The 16,084-nt window shown below is 42.2% G+C and overlaps 1 protein-coding gene across 4 annotated transcripts in view; it reads left to right on the plus strand.

The window, feature by feature from the left end:
- The window catches only part of LOC115162910 (cadherin-23), a 712,130-nt gene that overhangs the window by 134,620 nt on the left and 561,426 nt on the right, over nucleotides 1–16,084 (plus strand). For all 4 annotated transcript variants that reach the window (XR_003869666.1, XM_029714423.1, XM_029714440.1 and 1 more), the window contains exon 6: nucleotides 158–250. Coding sequence is in view for 3 of the 4 variants with exons in the window: in XM_029714423.1 (XP_029570283.1) it covers nucleotides 158–250 (93 nt within the window). In the remaining variant the exon portion in view is untranslated. The remainder of the gene's footprint in view (nucleotides 1–157; nucleotides 251–16,084) is intronic.

The raw sequence follows: 16,084 nt of genomic DNA on the forward strand, positions 1-16,084 counted from the left end.
CAACACTCTAACCACTTAGGCTACCTGCCACACTTCTCCCTGATGCACTTAAGACACCACCCTCATTCTATACATAGAGTAAGTGTATTGTGTGTTTGTGTTTCTCTCTGTCTGTGTGTTTCTGTATTAAACATTAGGACCTCTTGTGCTTTCGCAGGTGGTCAAAGACACAGTGAATATTCAGATAGGAGATGTGAATGACAACTCCCCAACTTTCCATGGCCAGCCGTACACAGTACACATTGCAGAGGTAGGCTACAGTCATGTATATGGAATGTGTAATAGCTACTGTGTATAACTGTCCTCCCTAACGTGTCCCACTGTCCTTGTGGGGAACACTATCATTGTCCTCTGGAGTCACTGTGGGATGAAGTCTCCCCTTGGTACAGATCTAGGATCAGTTTCCCTCTTACAATCCTAACCTTAACCATTGCTGCGGGACATGCAAAACTGACCCAAGAAGTCTTGTGTTATGTGTGTGTGTGTGTGACAATTTTTTACTGATTTATGAAAAAAAAACATAATTTCTCTTGCTCGATATAATACACAGACAGTGAGAATCTTTGAGTCAATGTCTCCTCATAACTGCTTGACTTATCAGACATGCAACTTTACAACAAGTTGGCCCTGCAAATGGCTGTAGACCTGCATGATAACCAACCACCGGTTTGGGAGTCCTCTTCTTCTCATATTTGGAGAAAGTCATCCAAATTGCCATCCAAATATAAAATAAACTCTCCCTCTGCAGTGGTCCTCAATCTCTCCCACTACAGCTTTTCTTTCTCTCTCTCAGGCTACTACCTCCACTAAGTCTCTCCCTCCTATTTCAGGCTCTCTCTCCCACCTCTCATTCTCTCCCTCCCTCCCTCTCCCTCTTTTAGTCTCTATTTATCTCCCTCTTACAGTCTCCCTCACTCTCTGGTCCGAAGGAGGAGAGGAAGGGGGGCAGTCTCACCCCCCTTCTCTCTCTCTCTCTCTCTCTCTCTCTTTATCCCCCTCTCTCCCTCCCTCTCTTCTTTTTGCCCTCTCCCCCATCTGATTGTTGATATGAAGTAATTGCCAGAGTAGAGTAGAATGTTGGAGTCTGGAACTTCAAACAGAGGCTGAAATCTATCTCAGCCACGCACACACATATATCGTGTTGTGTTTATATTGAGTGCATAGCCTATCCCCAGTCTTCTTCAAATCTTCAAAGCCACTGGGATTTTTCCTCTTCAATCCATAAAGTCAAGCAAATCAATTCAGAGAAAGAGGGGGCTGTTTAGCCTGCCCCTCTTTACCTCCTCCTATGAGTGGAGTGAAGAGTTGTTTCAGGTTTCTCTGTTTTTTCAGGATTGTCTGAGGATTCTATCAGGGTTATCTCAGGGTTCTAGTTACAAAGAGCTGCTAAGGTTATATTTTTTATTTTTACCTTTATTTAATTAGGCAAATCAGTTAAGAACAATTTCTTATTTACAATGACTGCCTACCCCGGACAACGCTGGGCCAATTGTGTGCCACCCTATGGGACTCCCAATCACAGCCAGATGTGATACAGCCTGGATATGAACCAGGGATTGTAGTGACACCTCTTACGCTGAGATACAGTGCCTTAGACCACGGCGCCACTCGGGAGCCCACAAATTGCTGCAATTATACCTTTGAATAGATAGAGGCCTTTAGGGCAGGCAAGGCAGGTTGTCCTTGCTGTAGGTACAGCATAACAACATTTTGATTAGACTGTTCCGGTCTTGGATGCTGATTGCCTAAAATCGTGTTCCAAGCCATTATTTATTTCATGATAAACCATGGCAAATGCCTGTTTACTGAAGTGTCACTATGCATCCATAAGAGTGTTTCCACTGTTCTTTTCACATTTCTACTGTCCCAGCCAGGCAATTCATGAACTTCATCAAATAATTGTAACATTATCTCAGGCCATGTTTGTGTATGATACACATACTCCGGGCACCAACTGTAGCTCACAGAATACTCAGTGCTAAGCCATGGGGGAGCCGAGGACGAGATGATGCAGTGAGAGTGTTGTGACTTGTTCTATCTTGTTCCCTGTTCTATCTTGTTTCCTCCATCCCTCCCTCCCTACCTCTCATCCTCTTCCTCCTCCAACAACTTTCTGTCCTCCGCATTTTTATGGCCTCATTACCTCTGTGACTTCCGGTGACCTCCGTCAGGCAAAGCAAATACGCTGCGACATCACTCCATCAACCTGTCACTCACCCTACGTGCCACAGTAGCCGGCCAATCACAGATTATGACTTCCATCAGCAACTCTGAGACGATAAGCTAGTTCCTGAAGTTGACTGCAGAGAAAAACAGACAGGCAGAGAAGGAGGGGGATGGACAGAGACGGAACTAGTTTGACGGAGAGGAAAAATAACAGAAAGGAGTGGAAAGAGATGGGAGTGAGAAAGTAGAGAGATGTGGTATGTAGAGAGATACATATACAGAGACAGAGACAAGGACATGGAGGAAAAAAGTAACAATGGAAGGAATGGGAAAGAGCTGGTGTAATTGAGGAGTTGTAAAGGAGGAGTGTGTGCGCACGTGCGCTGGCATGCGTGCTGTAATTGTGGGTTTAATTTGTGGTGCTATAAAGAGGGTGAAGGGGAGCAGGTGGGCTGCTAGCATTCCCTGTGTCAGCGCTAATGAGCTGGACAGATTTACAGCAGCCAGCCATAGCACAGTGTGTGGAGACCGAGATAACTTTACGTTACGCTGGATAAGAGTGTCTGCTAAATGACTAAAATGTAAAATGTAAATGAGATAATGAACGTGTCTCAAATTGCACCCTATTCCCTATTTAGTACACTACTTTTGATTAGGGCCCATCAAATCATCCCATTGGGCTCTGGTCAAAAGTAGTGCACTATATAGGACATAATGTGCCGTTTGGGACACATTCAGAGACTATTACCCAAACACAATGTTCGACTAAAACAACAGATGGGCCTCAGCCAAATTCCCCATTTAATGTAATGGTGGTAATAGTGCAGGGGTGCTGCATACTGTGTTTTTTTGTTTTTCACATTTTAGAGTAAGTTGTATTCCTATTAGGTATGAGCCCAAGAAAGGTGATAATACTGTCTTTCAGCCCTATGATTCTTGATCTAAATCTAGCATTACACACCTTAAAGTACAATGTACATTAGACGTGTATATTTGAAATGTAGTCTGTGTCTGTCCATCCGTCTGTGTGTGTGCATGCTTTATTGTGTGCTTTTGTGCATGTGTATAACTCACTAGTTGAACAGTTTTTAATAACACTAGTCGCCCCAGAGAGTCCCAATCCACTCCCCCAGCCTTTACTCCCATGCTTCCTGGCCCCTAAACCCTCTCCCACTGCGAGCTAGTCTCTGTGTCATTGACACGCCACCACCATCAAATGCCACTACTAATGACTTTTCTGAGACTCACCCAGTGTTTTCTGTGTCCTGCTGCTCACCCCAGACCCACCCTGATCCCACAAACACACTCGTTCTCCTGCTCTGTGTCTGTCTTTTCTTTTTTTCTTTCTTTCTTTCTCCGACTTCCCCTCTTTCTTTCTTTGAATTCCACTCTCCCATTCATGACTTACACTGTACAGACAGACAGACAGACAGACAGACAGACAGACAGACAGACAGACAGACAGACAGACAGACAGACAGACAGACAGACAGACAGACAGACAGACAGACAGACAGACAGACAGACAGACAGACAGACAGACAGACAGACAGACAGACAGACAGACAGACAGACAGACGTAATGAACATACAGAGTGATGAATGCATGGACAGACAGACAGGCACGCGCTCACACACATACACACAAACCCCCAAAAACGTCTACCTTTTATGTACTATACCTCGCTCAGCTTATTTTACCAACGCCATAACTCATCAATTATTTATTTATCGTCCCGTAGACACACAGTGTTGTAGAATATTGAACACAGATAAGGCAACAGTGATGCAGAGGGAGATAGTACAGCCATGCTAAGTCTGACCCTGAAATGCACTATTCAGATGGATTGAATATATTGGCAAACAGGCAGACAGACAAGCAGGCATCCACTGCACTGCTGGATAGCTAACATTGAGCTTATCTGTTTACTTTCTCTCCCCCATTCTGTCAGGCAGCTTGTGAAGGGAAATCCGTCCTCAGCCTAGGTATTTCTGTATTTTCTATCAGCCCTATCTCAGTGTCCCTCACGGTGCTGATAGCTCTTACATTGACTGCTATTATAAACCAGTCTTTATTTTAGCTGGGGGTGGACAGACCACACCATAGAAATATAATGACTATAATATGGGTACACTCAATATGGCCACCAGAATTTACAGTAAATGTAATCAATGAATATTGCCTTGAATGGGAATGTCCGTTTTAATCATTCTATTCTATGGAGGACGCAAGTTACTTAAACAATGATAGACCATAGAAAGTCAAACAGGATCAAAGCTTGAGAGTGGTCAGGTCATCAGACCTGTGCAGTATCCATCTAGCTATACTACACTGTACTGACTGCCACAGCATCCATGTGAGCTGATATTTCATTTATGTTACATTGATGTCACAGTGATGTTGAAATCACAATCACAAGAGGTCGAAGGATGGCTGGAGGGTTGGGCTGGGGAAGGGAGCATGGTTGGCAGGAAGGCAGACAGGCAGACAGACAGGCACGCACACACTGATCTCTCAGATTGGTTTGGCAAAGCGTATCAGAGAGTGTTCATTATGCCTGTGAATGAGATGTTAAGAGCTTGATGTTGGATTGGGCAGAACAACTATTTGATGTGCCCTGTTTCACTATAAAGTAGAAATCAGATTAATGTGATCTAGTCCCTTTTTCTCTTTCTCTTTGTACAATTATAATGAAAGCATAACTTCAAGCCCTAATAATTTACACCTCTGTGTATCACATTATCCTGCCTGAAGTTATTATACACCTATTACATTCATTGTATTAAAACCATTATTTTACATATGACCTATAAGCAATGAGATTCTGAAACAATCCTATTAATTTAAGATTCTGTTAAACTAAGTAATTAATGTCGGCATAAAGAAATGGTTTGTACTGTTGTTATCATAACTGCCTTAACAATCAAACACTCCCACCACATATACCATAGCACGCACGCACACACACACACACACACACACACACACACATTACTGTGATTTGCTCTATGCGTAATGGTTTCTGTATCGTCTCCGCAGGATGAAATTGAATGGGATGGTTAGTGAGAAGTGACTGGGTGACACTAATACCAAGAGCCACGGAGAGAAGGGTGGAAGGAAAGATAGAGCGAGGGAGGGAGATGGGGAGAGAGAGAGAGGATGGATAGAGAAAGAGAGAGTAAATGAGGAATAGACGGAGAGAGAAGGGAGGAGGAGGAAGGTTGAATGGAAAGTAGTCAATATGAGATCCACCCTATAGTTGAGATTAGTTTTGGTAGAACTTTTATTTTCAAGGCTTACGGTATATTAATGTCTAGAGGTCTCTCTCCATCTGTCCCTATGCATATATCTGAGAACATTGATTAATGCTCAACACTTGATATCTTGATGTCTACTATGTGTAATACCTATTTCATCTTATACATTTGGTCTTCTTATGTCTATGCACTATAAAAAAGCCAACTTAACCAAATGCTCACACAGTGTTATTATGTGAGTTGAGTGGACTTTAAAAGGACAATAATTTGAGCTTATGTGCTAAAGTCTTCAAAAACACAAATGAATACTGTATTATTTACAGTTAACTATAGTATAACTACTGTAGTATTTATTTATATACATATAAAAACAATGTTTTTATAAATGAAAATGTGTTGTTTTACTGGGTCAGCCATAGTAGTGCGGCACACCTGGAAGAAATTTGGGATAAAACTAGTAATTAATGTAGTGTTTTTACAGATTGTAGCATTTACTGTAGTGTTTTGCGGACATTACTGTAGTATTCACTATTGTGTTTTTGTTTTATTATCTTTGAGATAGAAGTGGAGGCTTTTTCCTTGAGGAAACCTACTGGAGAACTACTAAAATAGCAAATTGTCTATAACCTGTAGGTAGGTAGGACTGGGGTCTGAATGGACAGTTCAAAGCTTCTGCTCTTTTCTATAACCTGGTCAATACTTGGAATGTAGGTTTCTCACTTAAGAGTGGCACAAATTGGGATATGGGGGTTTCTGGTGATGGTTTCTGGGTCATTCCACGAAAAGAGTGCCCTTTGCGTCGTTTGATATTTTATTTAGAAATTGTGCACCAATATTGAATATTAAAAGCCTGTTATATTAAATGAGAATTTAAAAAATCTGATTGTTAATATGAATAAAGGCTTGCTAAAGTGCAGAAATTCTGTATTTTGACATGTCCCTCCGTCAACCCTGTGGGATTTGTAGGAAGATTGTAACCCATTTAATCCCCAAATTTCTGAAAGTTTCACCATCATTGTGAAGACTTATTTTTATTTATTAACCCATCCACCACATCCACCACAGCTTTTCTGCTACATACAGTTGAAGTCGGAAATTTACATACACCTTAGCCAAATACATTTAAACTCAGCTTTTCACTATTCCTGACATTTAATCCTAGTAAAAATTAGGATCAACACTTTATTTTAAGAATGTGACATGTCATTATAATAGTAGAGAGAATTATTTATTTCAGATGTTATTTCTTTCATCACATTCCCAGTGGGTCAGAAGTTTACATACACTCAATTAGTATTTGGTAGCAGTGCCTTTAAATTGTTTAACTTTGGTCAAATGTTTCGGGTAGCCTTCCACAAGCTTCACACAAAAAGTTGGATGAATTTTGGCCCATTCCTCCTGACAGAGCTGAGCTAAATACCTTTAGTTTTGGTGATCTTCTTAGCTCCAGCTCATTTTCAAGTCCTCTCGTGGTTATGGTCCTAACCCTGGAACGGGTATCACCATAGAAAGAAGCTGGCTTGATGAAAACAATGTCCATTTCATCTGTTCTCTTTAGTCGCAATGTAATTTTTTTTATAGCTAAACAGCTCATTTTTGGATGGTAACTGTGATAAGGGTGGAGTTTTGGGCGGGTTGAGGAGTACTGGAATGGTGTGACTTTCAGCTTACAATAGGCCATAAGTATACAGCATATCCCCGATTGTCCTCACTTTGATTATGCTGTAACAACATACTGTAGCACAATGACCAGGAACTCTATTCATTTAAATTGCAGATTAGGGCTTTCAGGAGGAACGGAAAACCTACTGGAGAAAACCTCCTTCCTTCCCCATGGGCTAGGTCCGTCTTCTGTGCGGCCCATCCCGTGCCCCCAGCCTTCGTGCCTTGAACCTCGTGCGCTCACCGCTATCTCATTGGATAAAGCTGGTGAACTGCAAGGCAATCCCATTGTGCGCCACTCGGGAGCCATGACTAATATATACTGCTCAAAAAAATAAAGGGAACACAAAAATAACACATCCTAGATCTGAATGAATGAAATAATCTTATTAAATACTTTTTTCTTTACATAGTTGAATGTGCTGACAACAAAATCACACAAAAATAATCAATGGAAATCCAATTTATCAACCCATGGAGGTCTGGATTTGGAGTCATACTCAAAATTAAAGTGGAAAACCACACTACAGGCTGATCCAACTTTGATGTAATGTCCTTAAAACAAGTCAAAATGAGGCTCAGTAGTGTGTGTGGCCTCCACGTGCCTGTATGACCTCCCTACAATGCCTGGGCATGCTCCTGATGAGGTGGCAGATGGTCTCCTGAGGGATCTCCTCCCAGACCTGGACTAAAGCATCCGCCAACTCCTGGACAGTCTGTGGTGCAATGTGGCGTTGGTGGAGCGAGACATGATGTCCCAGATGTGCTCAATTGCATTCAGGTCTGGGGAACGGGAGGGCCAGTCCATAGCATCAATGCCTTCCTCTTGCAGGAACTGCTGACACACTCCAGCCACATGAGGTCTAGCATTGTCTTGCATTAGGAGGAACCCAGGGCCAACCGCACCAGCATATGGTCTCACAAGGGGTCTGACGATCTCATCTCGGTACCTAATGGCAGTCAGGCTACCTCTGGCGAGCACATGGAGGGCTGTGCGGCCCCCCAAAGAAATGCCACCCCACACCATGATTGACCCACCGCCAAACCGGTCATGCTGGAGGATGTTGCAGGCAGCAGAACGTTCTCCACGGTGTCTCCAGACTCTGTCACGTCTGTCACATGTGCTCAGTGTGAACCTGCTTTCATCTGTGAAGAGCACAGGGCACCAGTGGCGAATTTGCCAATCTTGGTGTTCTCTGGCAAATGCCAAACGTCCTGCACGGTGTTGGGCTGTAAGCACAACCCCCACCTGTGGACGTCGGGCCCTCATACCACCCTCATGGAGTCTGTTTCTGACCGTTTGAGCAGACACATGCACATTTGTGGCCTGCTGGAGGTAATTTTGCAGGGCTCTGGCAGTGCTCCTCCTGCTCCTTCTTGCACAAAGGCGGAGGTAGCGGTCCTGTTGCTGGGTTGTTGCCCTCCTACGGCCTCCTCCACGTCTCCTGATGTACTGGCCTGTCTCCTGGTAGCGCCTCCATGCTCTGGACACTACGCTGACAGACACAGCAAACCTTCTTGCCACAGCTCGCATTGATGTGCCATCCTGGATGAGCTGCACTACCTGAGCCACTTGTGTGGGTTGTAGACTCCGTCTCATGCTACCACTAGAGTGAAAGCACCGCCAGCATTCAAAAGTGACCAAAACATCAGCCAGGAAGCATAGGAACTGAGAAGTGGTCTGTGGTCCACCTGCAGAACCACTCCTTTATTGGGGGTGTCTTGCTAATTGCCTATAATTTCCACCTGTTGTCTATTCCATTTGCACAACAGCATATGAAATGTATTGTCAATCAGTGTTGCTTCCTAAGTGGACAGTTTGATTTCACAGAAGTGTGATTGACTTGGAGTTACATTGTGTTGTTTAAGTGTTCCCTTTATTTTTTTGAGCAGTATATATATAAATACATATATATTACCTTACATTTTTTAAATATTTTGAAATGTTATTTTTTTCATTTCACTTCACCAATTTGGACTATTTTGTGTATATCCATTACATGAAATCCAAATAAAAATCTATTTAAATTACAGATTTTAATGCAACAAAATAGGAAAAACGCCAAGGGGGATGAATACTTTTGCAAGGCACTGTAGTTATAAAAATGTCCCCCTCCAATGTTACGTTTGTCATTTTAGTTTCGTTCGCAGAGTTCGAGGAAAGGTCTTTTCTTTCTTTGCTTCAATGTATCTGATTCTTTTTCGAGCATATCAAAATGCAGATAAATAAATAGTTCAAGGTTCTCTATATTATCCAGAATGTTTGTTTCGCAGTTATCAGCTAATCATCAGTTTTTATGATTAATTTATGGGACAAGCTGTGCCTTCCACGCTGCCACATCATCAACCCAACCTCCGGAAGCCAAGTTAAAATAATTTTTATTGTGATGACTTGGTTATTTTGCTGCTTTGACAAATTTATTTCAAAGATTATTTGTTTTAAGTGATTATTGATTAATTTACCTCTGTCCCTCATTTTAAGGTCAACCCTATTACGTGATCTGAACTGTTGTTTTAATATGGTGAAACTATTCCTATTTTTTTATTTCAATTTTTTTTTTTAACATCTAATAGTCAAATCATAGTGTAATTGCAGGGGAGCTGGTTCTACTCTTTTTTTGGGCCATTTTCTAGTGTTTTTTGGTGGAAAACTGAGCGGCATTGTTAAAACATTCAATTGCCCCTCTCTGTTGAAACAACAAGCTTCCTATGCCCCTGTCATTTGGGGATTTAAATTGTCAAACCTGTTACGGTCAACTCTGTTACTTTATTTATTTAACCTCTAGAGATGGAAAAAATAATTTTTTTATGAAGTTGAACATGACAGAATGTTAAAATTAGGTAAAATAAAACTTTTTGGGGACTAAGTTACACACAACCCTTCTGTGTTTGTTCCAGTCAGTCCCTAATTAATCCTTTCAGACCGAAATGGCTATTTGTGTGAGTGACATGTCAAACACTACCATCATTGCACAATAGTAATAGTTTACTGCTCGTACATCGTTTCCAATCCAGGGGGTTGTCTAAACTGTGTATGTGTCTGCTGACATTCAAGAATGTAAAGTATAGACTTTCCCTCTCTTTAGCTCTCCATCGTTTACTTTATCCCACTGAGCATGAAGAGCACCTTGTTTGCTTGTGTGAAAATGTCTTTGTCAGAGAGGCAGGCTGGCATCTGAGTGACCATCGATGAGAGGGGGAAGGCAGAGAGAGAAATTCAGCGAGGAATGAGCTCGCTCTCTCTCTCTCGCTCTCCTCCACCCCATGGGTGGTCGTGAGTTCCAAATTGAAATGAAGAGGAAATTCAGCAACTCTTGGAGGGCAGTGGAGGACTGGAAGTTGATAAAAAAAAAAAAAAAAAAGAAGCTTGTTCATCGATTAAAAACGAACACGTTTCGGGCCTTAGCCTTCATCACAATTTTTCAGTGTGCTCCCAATTTCCAAAGCCTCTCTCTCTGTCTCTCTGGTCTTGATCACAGTGAATGCTGAATCTCAACCCACTGTAGTCTGAGCTCTCTGGAGGTATGACGGAACGCCCTACAGTGCATGACTCATTTACTTTACGAACAGTGGAAATTAAGAGAACTGAAAAAAATTATTAAGTGGACTAAGATGGTTCCCAAACTGTTGGGGTGTGCGTTATATATATATAAAGGAAAGTCTGGATTTAAACTTAATTTTGAAAGTTGTAATAGTAGAATGCACAAGGTGCAATTTCGAAATTGGGAAGAGCATTATCAGTTCCTCTTGTCATGTTAATCATTGCATAACTTAGAAAGCTATTTATAACTTGCCAGAAATGTCCAGATCAACTCGCCCATGTCAGCTAAAAAATATATATTTAGGTTTCTTAAACTATAGATATTATTGTAATTTTTTTGTCACTCAATTATCACATGAATACACTTTAGACATGGCAAAATTTGTAGAATTGCAAGAAATAAGCCCTGCAAAATTCTCTACCAACAAGAGGGGTCTGAACAGTTTTTGTGTCATGATCAGTGCTTGTGCCCATAGAAATAGATGTGGCGCGTGCACAGAGGGGGCACGGGATGTTCCCCAGTCTGGAAGGGGGGCCCCAAGTTGAAAAGTTTGGGAAACCCAGGACTAACGAACATTCCATAATTATTGCAGGTGTTGGTTAATGTAACCAGGGCTGTGTAACTACCTCTGTTGTCACTACTACTGTTTAGTTAAGTTGTAGCTAACCTTGTCATAACAAACTCACACACACACCACCAGCACCATCATCATCACCTCCATCCTCATCAGACATAACAAACATGAAAAAACAACAGATGGAACAGATGTTTAACCACTCAATTATAAACCCAAATGTTGACAAATGTTTGCCACATATGTTCCCAGCCGTTGTCATTTCAATCAATCAGCTGTTTAGTGGCTGTGTCTTTTCTGCGTCATCCCATTTGGTGGGAAAAACATATTGGTCCACGTCCATACATCAACATGCTTCATGTGTGTGTGTGTGTGTGTGTGTGTGTGTGTGTGTGTGTGTGTGTGTGTGTGTGTGTGTGTGTGTGCGTGTGTGTGCGTGTGCGTGCGTATTTACCGGTTGTGTTTTGGAGTCATGTGTGGTTGACATGCAAGCAAAATCTCTTACATTTTGGGCACTTTTCCTACAGTATCAGAACCCTCTTTTCAAGCTGCGATGTCCCCTTCAATGGTCACTAGGCCCTTTGGTTAGTCTTAATACTACAGTACCGTCCTTCCTAACACCAACTTAGCCCCTCTACCCTCCACTCCCCCCCTCCTCGTCACCTTCCCCTGCTAGTGTCCCTCCCTGACTATAAGTGCTTTGATGTATAATTGAGTTGTGCTCTGAGCCTCCCCTCTCCTCTTTCCCTCGCTTGCCTCCTTTCCCCCCAGGAGTTGGCTTAGAGAATGGTAGAATGGTAGACCTCAACAAGTCTGGTTCATCCTTGGGAGCAATTTCCAAACGCCTGAAGGTACCACGTTCATCTGTACAAACAATAGTACTCAAGTATCAACACCATGGGACCACGCAGCCATCACACCACTCAGGAAGGAGACGCGTTCGATCTACCTGGGGATGAACGTACTTTAGTGCGAAAAGTGCAAATCAATCCCAGAACAACAGCAAAGGACCTTGTGAAGATGCTGGAGGAAACAGGTGCAAAAATATCGATATTCACAGTAAAACAAGTCCTATATCGACATAACCTGAAAGACCACTCAGCAAGGAAGAAGCCACTGCTCAAAAACCTCCATAGAAAAGCCAGACTACGGTTTGCAACTGCACATGGGGACAAAGATCATACTTTTTGTAGAAATGTCCTCTGGTCTGATGAAACAAAAATAGAACTGTTTGGCCATAATGACCATCGTTATGTTTGGAGGAAAAAGGGGGAGGCTTGCAAGCCAAATAACAACATCCCAACCATGAAGCACGGGGCTGGCAGCATCATGTTGTGGAGGGTGCTTTGCTGCAGGAGGGACTGGTGCACTTCACAAAATAGATGGCATCATGAGGAGGAAAATTATGTGAATATATTGAAGAAACATCTCAAGACATCAGTCAGGAAGTTAAAACTTGTTTGCAAATGGGTCTTCCAAATGGACAATGACCCCAAGCATACTTCCAAAGTCAAGGTATTGGATTGGCCATCACAAAGTCCTGACCTCAATCCCATAGAAAATGTGTGTGCAGAAAAAGCGTGTGTGAGCAAGGAGGCCTACAAACCTGACCCAGTTACATCAGCTCTGTCAGGAAGAATGAGCCAAAATTCACCCAACTTATTGTGGGAAGCTTGTGGAAGGCTACCCGAAACGTTTGACCCAAGTTAAACAATTTAAAGGCAATGCTACCAAATACTAATTAAGTGTTTGTAAACTTCTGACCCACTGGGAATGTGATGAAAGACATAAAAGCTGAAATAAATCATTCTCTCTACTATTGTTCTGACATTTCACATTCTTAAAATAAAGTGGTGATCCTAACTGACCTAAAACAGGGAATTTTTACTAGGATTAAATGTCAGGAATTGTGAAAAACTGAGTTTAAATGTATTTGGCTGAGGTGTATGTAAACTTCCGACTTCAACTGTAGGTCCTGGATGCCAGACCAGGCGGTGATGCTCCTGGTCAGGATACTCTCGATGGTGCAGCTGGTGAACTTTTTGAGGATGGTGTTGATGTGGGCCATGACCAGCCTTTCAAAGCCTTTCATGTCTACAAACATAAGTTCTACGGGGCGGTAGTCATTTAGGCAGGATAACTATGCTTTCTTGGGCAGAGGGACTACAGTGGTCTGCTTGAAAGATGTAGGTATTAGACTCGTTCAGGGAGAGGTTGAAAATGTCAGTGAAGACACTTGCCAGTTGGTCAGCGCATGCTCTGAGTACACAACCTTATAATCCATCTGGCCCCATGGTCTTGTGAATGTTGACCTGTTTAAAGGTCATTCTCACATCGGCTACGGAGAGCGTAATCACACAGTCATCCCGAACAGCTTGTGCTCACATGCATGCGTCAGTGTTCCTTGCCGCGAAGTGAGCATAAATTGCATTTAGCTCGTCTGGTAGGCTCGCGTCACTGGGCATCTCGCGGCTGGGTTTCCCTTTGTAGTCTGCAATAGTTTGCAAGCTCTGCCACAATCGACAAGCGTCAGAGACGGTTTTGTAAGATTCAATCTTAGGCCTGTATTGACTCTTTGCCTGTTTGATGGTTTGTCTGAGGGCATAGCAGGATTTCTTATAAGCGTCCAGATTAGTGTTCCGCTTCTTGAAAGTGGCAGCTCTAGCCTTTAGCTCGGTGTGGATGTTGCCTGTAATCCATTGCTTCTGGTTGACACTTGCCAGTTGGTCAGCGCATGCTCTGAGTACACAACCTTATAATCCATCTGGCCCCATGGCCTTGTGAATGTTGACCTGTTTTAAGGTCTTTCTCACATCGGCTATGGAGAGCGTAATCACACAGTCATCCCGAACAGCTGGTGCTCTCATGCATGCTTCAGTGTTCCTTGCTGCGAAGTGAGCATAAATTGCAATCTTCAGGTACCCTAATATGTAAATAAATGATACAATTTAAGACGGAGAATAGTATGTTCATTCCCGGAGATAAATAACGAAGTGCGCGTCCTCAATGATGTGCGCCACAACACTACAGCCAAAATGGGAGCCACTTAGAAAACTACAAATTCTTGCTAATTAAAAAAAAAAAAAACGGAAACTCTTTCTAAAGACTGTTGACATCTACTGGAAGCCCTAGGAACTTCAATCTGGGAGGTATTCCATTGATATTCCCATAGACAGCCATTATAATGAGTGGTGAGCTCAAAAATTATATTTCCCGGATGGATTCTCCTTGTGTTTTGGCCTGCTATATCAGTTCTGATATACTCAGACATTATTTTAAAAGTTTTGGAATACAATACTACCAATTATATACAATACTACCAATTATATGCATATCCTAGCCTCTGGGCCTGAGTAACAGGCAGTTTACTTTGGGCACCTCAGTCATCCAAACTTCAGACCGTTCCACAGGTGCATGTTCATTAATTGTTTATGGTTCATTGAACAAGCATGGGAAACAGTGTTTAAACCCTTTACAATGAAGATCTGTGAAGTGATTTGGATTTTTACGAATTATCTTTGAAAGACAGGGTCCTGAAAAAGGGACATTTAGATGGGTCTAGATTAGATGGGTCCCGGGTGCTGGAGGTATGCCAGGGGCATGCCCCCTCTTGATATTATTTTCTAGAAGGACTGTGAGAATGTCAGTTTTGGTGACATTGTACTTCAAAATAAATAAATAAAATTATGCTGACACCATCTAAAATATACAATACTTTACAAACTAGTAACAAGATTGTGTTTAGAGTTTGGGATCTAGCAAATGATTAGCCCAATGGGGTATGCATATGGGCACCCCGTGCATAAGCCTTTTTATTTTTCCATTATGCTGCATCAGTTGGGCTACAGGTGAGAATGCTTATTGCTAATAGCACACCTGATGACTTTAATGTCCCCCTAACAACTTGCATAAACACAGTGAATATAATGTAGGCCTACCTGTTACAATTGACCTGTGTTGCCCATATGCACTCACAGAGAATTGCTAACGTGCCTAAATCATTCTGATAAACAGTGCAGATCAGGCTCCTGAAAAAATATACTGTATGTAGTATATATTTGCAAGGATCCCGGGGTTTGGGCCCCCAACCAAAAGTCACTTAGGGCCCTCACAATGCTAAGGCCGGCCATGAGAGAAACAAAGAGACAGACTTTGTCATGGCCCGTCAGTTTGATTTGATTGATTTAATTTGACATAAAGGATTGATGGATATATACTAGCTGCTTCTCCTCTCTGTCTCCCAGTCTAATGAAATGGAGGGATCAGAGAGAGACATAGAAGGATGGAGGGAATGGGTTTGTGATGTTGATCATGCTGTAACAGTGAGGAGGCATACAATAAAGATCTGTTTTTCTTGCCGAAAGTTAGGCTTTTTATTTGCAGTGAGGATAAATAGCCGTCGACTGTACACTATATACAGTACAAACAAAATAACAAACCTTGGACGGTGAACAAAAGGTAGGTCTGATAAACATATCTGAATCAACTCATAGATTAGAATACGCAAAAGAAAACCCATGCAGCATGCTGACCTTGCCCTGTCTCTCAAAGAAAGAAATTCCAGGGTTCTTATACCCATACCCATTACGCAACAGCCAATGGGAGACAGCCATGTCTTACAATGATCAGTCAACATTCACAATGTATGTATATCCTAATTATCCTAATCATACATATATTTAAACCAACACACATCTCAATAAAGGTGCTAACTCATGTATAGGCATGAATCAAATTTGGGATACACATGTGGGAATTAGCAACTTCTGCATACCCCGTACAGTGAATAACCATTCACACAATCTGATGGTCAAACTTTGATCAGGAAACAAGACATAACCCTCTCCAATCAATGAGGAAATAAAAGGTAACCATTCACATT

This window comes from Salmo trutta, chromosome 2 (genome assembly GCF_901001165.1).
Source record: "Salmo trutta chromosome 2, fSalTru1.1, whole genome shotgun sequence".
In the NCBI taxonomy this organism is placed as follows: Eukaryota; Metazoa; Chordata; class Actinopteri; order Salmoniformes; family Salmonidae; genus Salmo; species Salmo trutta.